This window comes from Phragmites australis, chromosome 5, assembly GCF_958298935.1.
Source record: "Phragmites australis chromosome 5, lpPhrAust1.1, whole genome shotgun sequence".
NCBI classification, from domain to species: domain Eukaryota; kingdom Viridiplantae; phylum Streptophyta; class Magnoliopsida; order Poales; family Poaceae; genus Phragmites; species Phragmites australis.
The window spans coordinates 34,344,083-34,354,876 of record NC_084925.1 but is presented as its reverse complement, the minus strand read 5'-3'; the positions used below and the strand labels follow the sequence as shown (position 1 = coordinate 34,354,876).

The 10,794-nt window shown below is 44.6% G+C and overlaps 1 protein-coding gene across 1 annotated transcript; it reads right to left on the bottom strand.

Annotated features, from left to right (window-relative positions):
• On the bottom strand, positions 1-4,601 carry LOC133919368 (uncharacterized protein At2g24330-like). Its single transcript, XM_062363743.1, has 5 exons — positions 4,088-4,601; positions 2,415-2,559; positions 1,398-1,507; positions 774-1,194; positions 1-684 (listed from the first exon to the last, which is right to left on the bottom strand). The coding sequence occupies exons 1-5, from the start codon at positions 4,346-4,348 to the stop codon at positions 440-442; spliced, it is 1,182 nt and encodes a 393-aa protein (XP_062219727.1). The 5' UTR covers positions 4,349-4,601; the 3' UTR covers positions 1-439.
• Between the last annotated feature and the right edge of the window lie 6,193 nt (positions 4,602-10,794).

The following is a 10,794-nucleotide window of genomic DNA, read 5'->3' as shown; positions in this document are numbered from 1 at the left end:
TAACAGCACAAGGAGAAAACAAAGAACCCAATTAAGCCGAGCGAAATGTAACAAAAGCTTCAAACATCACAAGAAAGCTGTGGTGTTGGAGAATAAAACAAGAAATGCTGCAAGGTGTTGGTTACCAGCATCACAGGAAAGACCTGACCGTTAAGGTTCAGAAAAACGAAAAAAATTCCTCCATGTTCCTCGTCTCATCTTGTCACGCAGCAAGTAGTCTTCACTCTCTATGGACAACAAAATCCATCCACTCAAAGGATGGACACACCATTGCTCTTTTTTTTTTTTAATTTTGGGTGCTAGGTTGTTGTGGATCATATTAATCACTATTTCCAATTTACAACAGAGCTAAATCTGTGGCTCCGACCAGTTGAAACATGACGATATAAGCCTAAAAGATGAACTAATTTCACACAGATCAATAACAGTTTATAAAGCATCAACTTGCCTCCACTTCTTGCTTCTCCACATTTTCTTCCTTTGGCAGCTCCTGCAGTGTGCTCAGGTTACTCAACTCACTCTCTTGTACTGAACTGGAAGCGGATATTCCATCAGCAGGAACAAGGGTCGACCGGCCTGAGTTGGAGCCTGAGTATTGCCCCATGGACTGCTTTGATGTGTTCAATGCATGACAATGTGGGCAGTAGTACGTAATATGTGGGTAATCTTCCTTCCGGGCCAAGCCTGCATATATTGATATATTAGGTAATGCATTCGTTCTTTCTAGTACAACAGGTGAAAAAGATCAAAAGAGCTCTGTTTATCATACACACCATTATGCATATGGCAGTTGCCACAGATCAAAGCGTATGACTGTGATGGGTCTTCCCCCACAAGTAAGGCAACAATTTTTGCAATCCATCCACCATCACTTGCCCCTGATCCTTGATGATGTTCTACCACCATTGGAGGCGGTGCAGTTTCCAGGCCAGTAATAGCAGTTGGACTGGATTCAGCTCCCTGTGCTGGGGTATGAGCATCTGTGGAGCTCCCAGTTCTGCTGCCTCTTACATTGGGTTGCTTCCTGTTTCTCAACCCATCAGATGGTAGTATCTCGACATCGTTGCTTCTAGCCACTGCTGCATCCAACTTTGGTTCTTCTCCAACATGAACTTTTAAGCCAGTCTCCTCACCCAGCTTAGATGCCAAAACAGAAGCTGCCGCAGCCTTTGCAGCTGGATCGAGATCATATTTCTGCACATGTACGAGTAAGGGATATCACTATTTAGTATTGGTGTAGCAAGAGACATGATAGAATCTGATAACATTGCAGATTTTATATTATTACTATCTTTATTGGTTCGTGTGGCTCTTATAAGGTTTCATCTCTAGCCTACCCAACTGCCTTGGGACTAAAGGCTTTGTTGTTGTTGAGTAATGGCCACTTGCCCGCTTACCTGAATAAGCTGTTGGGTACGATAATAATTTGTTCTCTCTTTGAGCTCATCAATCTTGGATTTCCTCTCAGCCCTCAACTTCTCAAGGGTCTTCTTGTCATTCCGTTCAACTGAGAACAGATGTGAATAGGAACTCATTTAGATATACTAAAGGCACAGTGATATCATCCTACACCATATAGGTTTATGTTGGATAAGGTCCCCATATTAACAGGTAACACAACAGCAAGATAATTCCAGAGTCAAGATCCTTATTGGCAAAAAGTATATTATCCATTTGACGGTTGACAGAAAAATCATTCAAATTTCTGCAAGAAACCATGCAAGTTTTGAACCTTCATTTGTCAAACAACCGTACAACTATCATTATTTGTCGATCATTTTGCTGATAGATACAACAGTTATACCAAGTATAAGAAACAATGCAAGTTTCGAACCTTCATTTGTCAAACAATTGTACAACTATCATTATTTGTCGATCATTTTGCTGATAGATACAACAGTTATACCAAGTATGCAGTGCAACTACTTGATGGCCAGGACTTTAACCAACCAGGCAAGAAAGCACAAGAACAATTCTTCATTCCATCTCTCTTCTTAAGATTGTCCTCAAACTGCTCATGAAGCTAGATTTTAAGACAAACTCATGTTTCAACTTTTGGAGAAAAATGGAAACCAGGGGAATAATTGAATAACAACCTCTTTTCTCAAAATTTGCTTGTGTTGACAAACCCCCCAGAGAATTCATAATAGCTTTTGACCAACATCAAAATTTAGAGTCTTGATACATAAAATAGAGAGACAAATTCTGGAAAGACCAGCAGCATAATATAGGCTCTGAAATAAGGCCCCCATCACAAATTTACTGCAGAACACACAAATTTTACAGAAGGCAAGTGAAAACAAAAGGAAATATAATACCTCTGATAAAATTGCACACAAATAAAAGTGTAAAGACTGGTATTGCAGGAAGAAAACTAAAATGGTATTTTCTGACAGGACTTTTGAGGTACTTACGCATTCTTGTGAAGTTTACAACTGTTGAATATATCACAGAGGATACAGCAGGCAGAACAAACATAGGTAGCACTCGAAACACCCTCATTTGCCAAGTTAGATCCTCATTTCGTGTCATCATGATAGAATAAGCAACAGCCAACACCTGAGAATAGGAGCAAACTATCAAACCAAGTAAAAATTGCTAGGTGGGTATATGCAGTAAAAAAAGTTATTAGTTGTTTAATACAAAATGTAAACCGCATCATATACAGTGAACCAACCAAAGAGGGAATATAAGAGTGATAAAGAGGAGTATTTATTTTAGCATTTGATTGTCAGCTAAGTTTCAGGAGGCATCAATCATGATCCACAAACTCCTTAAAACGAACAACATCATATATTTAGAAATCAATTCTGAAACTTTCTAATCCCCAAAATGTAAAAAAAACCAACTAATCACGTAACTAGAGGAGCATAATGATGAACCATATAGAAGCCAAAAGGAGACACTCTCACTGCAGTTTGAAAGAAAACCAACTGCATTCATTCTCAGTCAATACTCGATAAATAAACCCATCAGCAATCCTAAAGTTCGTCTGACAAAATATCATGACACCAGCACAATGTTCCCATAAACACAACAATTGGTTATTGCTCCATTCAGATATCCGCATCCTATGTGTCACCTACCAAAGTATGCAAGTAAAAATATGACTACTAGCTTCTACTCTGATTGAGTAGCATAGCTAACTTAAAAAATGTCACTGTGGGCAATATTTGTGCTAGTAACTAGAAACTGACAGAATAAAACTTACTGCAAGACTTGTAACATCCACCATTAACGTGTTTTTTGTTCCCTCTTAAGGCCATTAGGGCCATTAAGGTCATTAAGGTCACATTAAGGCCAGGTTTAAGACTTGTAGAGCAGAAGATGTTGTGGCAGATGCAACACAAAAACCACTGTGTGTTCTCTACCGTGTTCGCATGTGTTCATCTAGGTTGGTTCCGACAGAAATTACAAAAGAAATTCACGAATAGCATCAGCTATATAATCATGAAAGCCTGACAAAAAAATCGTAGCCCACATCTCTGTATCTATTTCCCGTGAGAAGAGTCCACTCTATCAAAGCACCGGAAATTCACAGCAACCATCCATTTCCCACCACAATGGGATGATTCCTCCAAAACCGATTCTTGACGGAAATATCATATCCACCAGTGATGGTAGGCATGAACCTTCAGTAGCATGTGAGAAGCTGCTCTCTAACTCACTGGTAATCTGAATGTACCATAGGGCACAGCCAAAATGTTTGTTGTTGTTTGTAAGAAATACTATGAAAAACTGTGTTTACCTTCTTCCAGCAAAGCTATTACCCTTTTACCCCTGGGTTGAAATAAAAGAGATAATACACCCACATGTTTTTTAGCAAAGTCATCTCTTTCTGCTCCACCCCACCCTATAAACTAATCTCAAGCATCACAGCAACAAACCGTTATATGCACATGAAAAATCCCCAGAGTTTGATCACCGGAGCACGCACAAATACACACCATCTAGAACCATCAGCGAAATCTTATCCGAGATCAGAAATGGAATCGCCACGAATCCAAAGACAAACACAACCGCCACCCGTCCCGCATCACCAGATCATCTCAAAAGGAAACTAGAAGTGATGGCAAATCTATGTGACCTCGCCGAGGACGGAGAGGACGATGAGGTTGCGGACGGCGCGGCGCGAGAACTGCGTCCGGCGGCGCATCCGCGCGTGCACGGCGGCCTCCTCCTTGGACAGGTACTGCAGGCGCTTCTCGAAGTCCTCGCGGCCGCCGAAGAGCGCCCGCCATACCCTCCCCAGAACCCCGCCCCGCTTCCCCTCCTTCCCCTTGGGCTCCGCGGCGTCGGCTGGGGCCGCCACCTCGTCCGCCTCCGCCTCCGCCGGGGAAGAAGCCATCGGTTGCCGTGCGGATCCGCGCGGCGCTCGATACGATGGGGAGGTGGGCGATGGGCGTCGGCACCCGCGCGCGCTTGCCTCTGGACGCGACCCGAAGGGAAGGAAGGGAGGGAGGGAAGGAGGAGGGTTTGGGTGGGGGCTGGCTGGCTCCTTTCCCCCCGAGAGCTCCCGGCGCTGTAGCCTTTGGGTGGTCGGCGTCCCGGTCCAGCTCCCAACTCCCAAGTGGGCGCACGGAGGAATGGCACGGGCGGGTCGGGCAGGCTCGTGTCGCATTCCGGGCTCCAAGCCGTTCGGACCGGCATGCAATTGTCTTTCGCTGCTGGACCGAATCGGATCGGAGGTGGCGTCCGCGGCAAACTTCTGGTACCGTCCAACGAGTTTGCAAATTGCAAGCAACCGGATGCGCGGCGGCCAGGCGACCAGCCATGTGCCGACGGGCGGGGACGCGGCTCGGCGAGTCAACACGCGCGTAGAGGAGGATTTGGGGACAGATCACCCGGGGTCAACACGCGCCGGAGTGGGAATTGGGAGGCTCCACACGCATTGGTCCATCATGCCTCCACGTTCCACCATCGATGTCTCCGCCGGATTGAAGATCAAATCCCCCATCGATCGGACTCGGCTCCACGGTCCAACCAGATGATATGATCGCAGCTGTGGTGGTTGTAGCCTTAAAAAAGCAAGGGGGCTCTATTTGTAGCGGCAAATGTTGATGTTGGGTATGAAAACGAACCCTAACAGAATACAGCGAGAGGGCCTATTCACTAAGAATAATCTAATCTTGAGAGAGTAAAAAGCCAAAAGAGAGCTGTGTCCATTCGTCAAGAGAAAGAGCTTGTTATAAAGAGAATGGATTATAGAAATTAACACCCTGTTCATAGAAATATGAGGCCATTATCACCGTTTCATCTTTTTACATACCACGTAGTAATTATGATGTTATAATCGTTATAGTAATATTATAGTCCATCATCTAAATATATTAATCTGAGCCGTTCCCTCACCAACTGATTTCTGTCAAACTGGAAGATCTGTGTGTCGCATTCAGGGTCACCACGATTCCACTTTTACGACTTTCAGAACAAGCACATGCCCACGCACAACACAAAGTTCTTGCCTTGATAGCCTGGGACTCGAGTAATCAAGCCCAACGGGACATTGCCCTCCCAGTTTCAGTTTTCAGTGCAAGGCTGTACAAGCCCAAGATGTGTTCCGCATCCCGCAGGCTGCAGAACAAGCCCAGCAGACAGATAACCCTCGCACGCCCCAATTGCGTAACCTCCGCAAGCCCAGCTTGTCGTGGCCGTCAAACTCTTAACGTAGCAGAAAGCCATAACTGCATAACATTGTGCGCCCAGATGTTTAAGACCTGCGTAGTCGTATACAGCTTAGCTAGAATGTTCTTGCCTTCATCGATGCCTGCAGGTGCAGGCTGCTCCCAAGGCGATCATCACGGCATAAGCATGCTTATAGTTAAGTGTTTTAAAAAATTATTAAATATTTACATAAAAATTATAATTTTCAATGCAAACAAATACTACATATATTTAAATATAGTTAACTATCTTAATAACGCTAATATAAACAACGATACTTAAGTAAATATCTTACACTTCACTTAAGCACCCGTGCTACTGCAGTTAAAAAACTTATTTTTTCATAAGCATCTGATATAAACACCACATTATACATGCTCTTAGGACCTATTTGTTTCAGCTTTAGACTGTGTCTTTCAGCTTTTACAATCCGAAGCTGAAACAAACAGATAGCTTTTGGTTATAGCTTTTTAAAATCTGTTGGTTGGATAGTAGGAATCTGAGAAGCTGATTTTTCTCAGCTTTTAATAGATTGTGAAAGTTCATTTTATTAAACTGTCCATCAAATTTTTTTAGAATCTACAATCTAAAAGCTTTTCACAATCCAGCTTTTCACAATCCAGCTTTTCACAATCCAGCTTTTCACAATCCTACTTCTATAAACTACTTTTCAGAATCTTTAGCTGAAACAAGCAGGCCCTTGGTAGACCTAAAACTAAACTTATGCCTCAATCGATTCTCGGGAGGTGAAAATGACGACCTTTGATCTAGCTAGCGATGATGGACATATGTGCTCAGTCAGCAGGATTCTGTTCCTCGTCACAAAGGGGGAAAAGAGGGCCAGGGTCCTGTTCCATTCGGGAAATGCATGATCGTGACTGATACCAGGGATGGAACAAGGCTGACCCTGATCAAGGGCGGAACTAGCTATGGATTAAGCTTAGGTCTAGCCCATTCAAATTTAAACTAGGTCTAAAAATATATCATTTGTACAGTAAAATTTAATAAAAATTTAGGTTTAAACTCTAAACTGAAGTCTAAGAAAACAATTCTATAGGGACGTGATGTAGCATGTCATGTATGCCCGCCACGTGGTCACAAACCACAATCTCAAAGCAGTGGACGAAACCAAGCATTAGGGTCCACGCGAGCTAAGCATCCGCGCATGCATGTGAGCCGAGCGTCCGCTACTGAGATCGCTAGTTTAGTCGCACATGCATGAAGCCAAATGCCCTAACACCCCCAAGCGATCACCTAGGTCCCGCAATGTCGGGATCCCACACCCGCGCCGCCCTGATGAGATAGCTACTTAGGTCCCACGTCACATGCCGCCGATGAGCTTGCTGGCTGGTGATATCGCCGAGGTTGCCATTGTTGATGAGATTACGCTCACCCTCGTCGAGATCGCCGAGGCCGTAGGTTGGGGATTCGGCGAGGAGAGGGATGCAGGACCGACGGCGACGAGTTGGTTCTTGTGAGCAAGCGAAAAAGCCTGTTTCGGATCGGCGGCGTTGGATGGAGGCCGTAGGGGATTGCTTTGGGATCGTGAGGATCACTTCAGGTCCTTGCGGTTGGCTTACTCTCAGCTCGTTCGCGTTCTCCCGCTCGGAAAGCTACGCTAGTCCGGAGTTGCTTTGAGATGCACACAGGCGGGCACGTGACGGGTATCCGGAGCATGTTGCATGAGGGGGCTGTGCAGCATGGCGCCATAGAATTTTTCCCGAAGCGCAGGCGCTGACCCTCCCTGAGTACGTATCATCGACGACTGCATGACAGCATGAGCAAGAAAGTTGTTGTCTCTGTAAGTACTCATGAGTTTGTTGAAAACACTCTGTTTTCAAATTTTACTTTACAAGCATGATACTGTACGTATGCAAGGCCTAACCTATAGAAGAATCTCAAGCTGTTCTAGCTTTCTGACTGCAATCGAGTCAAGCCGGCACGCAGTTGCGAGTAGCAGTAAAAAAATATCCCAACTGGCGCGGCAGACCTGACACAGGGCACGGCGCGCGTCAGTCGTCAGGCTGAAGAATCTCAGTTTCTGTTGGCACGTACAGTACGTCGTATCGTTATCTCCTGCGATCGATCGAGCTGACGATGTGTCATTGGAGAGACCGCGGTTGATGATCAGACTGCGGGACCTGGAATTCTGGTTCTAGACCGCCGCAGCTCTCAAAAGCCATAGTGTGGCGAATCCTATCTCTTTTGTACTAGTACCTCCTACCCGAAAGAAGCTAGATATGTTAATCATGTCTAGGAATTCTATTCGTACTATTAGAATATATGAGCTCGCTTAGCATATTATATTTGAATATTTTTTAATAAATTTGAAAGGTCTAAGATTACGGTTCTTTTATACCATATGACCAATAAAAAAAAAGAGAGATCAACTTAAAAGAAGTTTTCTCCTTCACCATTTAGCTCACGAGGAGAAGGGGTATTTTTCTCCTTTTATAGGCAGTGGGGGAGGGGCAGCGACACGGGCGTGCTAGAGACGAGGGGTGCGATGATAATCCGCGACATGTGACGTTGTTTAGGGTGTGTTTGGTTGCTCGAATCTCTTCTAGCTTAGCTCGATGGATATATATAATCTTAGAAAGATGCATGCTCGAAAAAACAAATTTAACAGTGCAAGAATTGTTTAAAACGCAAAAGATATGCTATAAACAAGATTATGGTTGATTTTATAAAAGAAAGGACTAAATTGTAATTAATAGAAAGTTTTAGGGACCTTTTGTAAAAATAGGGGGACCTAATCGTAATTGAAGAAAAGTTTAGGGGCTAAAGTGTAAAAATATAGGGCTCTTTTATGAAAACAAGAAGTTTAGGGGCTATTTTGCAAAGTTATCGATTAACAGGGATTTTTGAAATTATTTTTATATTAGAAAACCTTATTTATTACGTGGCTGGTTGACTGGGCATGACTGGGCTTGACATGTGGGCAAAAACGGTGAGGTGGTGTTGATGTGGCATGGTGACCGGGCAGGTGAGTTGGCAACGAGATGACTGGGTTAAGTGTCTGCCATGTGTCGGGTTCTGATTGGATGCCGAAGAGGTATGATTAGATTTAATCACGACCATAGGCTTTGGATCTAATGGCTGAAATCCAAGGGGACGATCAAAGAGGAGAAAGATGGCGGTGCCGAGGGGGAGGCAGCAGCGCACTCGCTGGAGAGTCGCCATAAACGTGTTTTGGCTTGCCAGTAGCGACGACGAGCGATGAATTCGAAGAGAAGGATACGAGGAATCAATCTTGTAGCTTACTGAGGGTAGGGCGGCACTAGAGAAGCTCAGTGACAAAGAGGGCGGCGGAGCGGCTCGGGAACAAGTCGGCGAGGGATCTCCGGAGGTCAATCAGTGAAGAAGACTATGTGAGAAGCTTCAGCGAAGGTAGGTGGCTTTAACGGTGGCTTCAGGCGGCGCTGGGATGCACCGATACGGTGAGGCGGTGAGGTTCCCCAAGGCGGCGGCAATGGCGGATCAGCGAGATGAATCTCGATGGGTTGGTGCTGGATGCGGCGGATTAGGTTGAGAAAAAGATTGAGGGGAGGCGAGGCTTTATATAGGCGGGCTCGAGAGGCATCGGGATGTGCTAGGACTCCTCGGCGGTGCCCAGGCAAAGTCGACTCGGAGGCAATGAACCTGACCAGCGGGTCCCACATGGTGGTGGCACGTGGAGAAGGCGTCTTGGGCGCGGGCGCGTGCAACTAGGCTGGAGCGGCTACAACGTTGGGCCAGAGAGCGCGATGTGGGCCCAGGCGGGAGGTGGGAGGGAAAGTGGGCCAGCTGCTGGTTTGGGCCAGAGAGAGAGGAGGGAGGCCCGGAAAGGTTTTATTCTTTTCATTTTATTTCTCTCTTCTAAAAGCTTTTGAATTCAAAGCAAAGCAAAACAAAATCAAATAAGGACAAATTAAACTCCAAATAAAACAAGGGAAGACCTAGATGCCTATTATCAGCACGACTGCATAATAAACAAATATAACCTATGTCAATTAGGTTTTGATTTTATAAAATAGGTTTTAATCCTATTCCAAAGTTTAAACTCAAACTAAATTCTAGCAAGTTTTTAGAAGTTTGCAAAATTTGAAAATTTGGGTGTTACATTGCTTAAGGACACATCCGAGGCCTATGTAATAAGCATCATAATAGACATCAAAACCCTTGTTCACTTTAGGCTGAGCGAGAACGGGAGCCATCGTGAGTGGTTTCTTCAAGGTTTGGAAAGCTAACTCACTTTCACTTGACCACTTGAACACGCTACCTTGCTTCAACAGCTCAGTTATAGGCTTGGCGGTTTTGGAGAAGTTCTCGATGAACCGGTTGTAATAGCCTGCAAGTATAAGAAAACTCCGGATGTCGGTGACATTCTTTGGCTGAACCCAATTGAGAATTTCTTGCACCTTGCTCGGGTCAACTGCAACTCCGTTTTCTGACAAGACATGACAAAAAAGTAACTTTCTTGAGCTAGAACTCACATTTGCTAAACTTAGCATAGAGTTGGTGATCTCGACATCGGCCAAGCACAACACAGAGATGCTCAAAATGTTATTCTTTAGTCTTGGAGTATATAAGAATATCGTCGATAAAAACCAAGACCAACTTGTCGAGGTCCTCCATAAAGACTATGTTCATCAAATATATGACGAACACCGATGCATTGGTGAGGCCAAAGAACATAACGGTAAACTCATAAAGCCCGTAGCAGGTAGAGAAAGCCGTCTTTGGAATATCCTCCTGTCGGACCTTGATTTGGTGATAGCCCAACTTCAAATAAATCTTAGAGAAAACCCGAGCATCGGTCAACTGGTCGAACAAAATGTCAATCCGAGGGAGTGGATACTTGTTCTTGATAGTGACCTCATTCAGCGGACGGTAATCAACGCACATCCACAAAGTACCATCCTTCTTCTTCATAAAGAGCGCCGAGCATCCTCAGAGTGAGGAGCTCGGATGAATGAAACCCTTCGAGAGTAACTCTTGAATTTTCTTTTTTAATACTGCTAGTTCGTTTGGTGGCATCTTATACGACCTCTTCAAAATTGGGGCCATTCCGGGCACAAGATCAATAGAGAATTCTACTGCTCTATCGGGTGGCATTCTTGTCAGTTCTTCTTGGAAGACATCAGTAAG

Excerpts from the sequence above, each read along its gene's own strand:
- LOC133919368 (XM_062363743.1), bottom strand. The coding sequence starts at position 4,348 with ATGGCTTCTTCCCCGGCGGAGGCGGAGGCGGACGAGGTGGCGGCCCCA. Across the intron at positions 2,560-4,087 it reads TCCTCTCCGTCCTCGGCGAG|GTGTTGGCTGTTGCTTATTC; the intron begins GTCACATAGATT and ends TCCTATTCTCAG. Across the intron at positions 1,508-2,414 it reads TGTAAACTTCACAAGAATGC|TTGAACGGAATGACAAGAAG; the intron begins GTAAGTACCTCA and ends ATCTGTTCTCAG.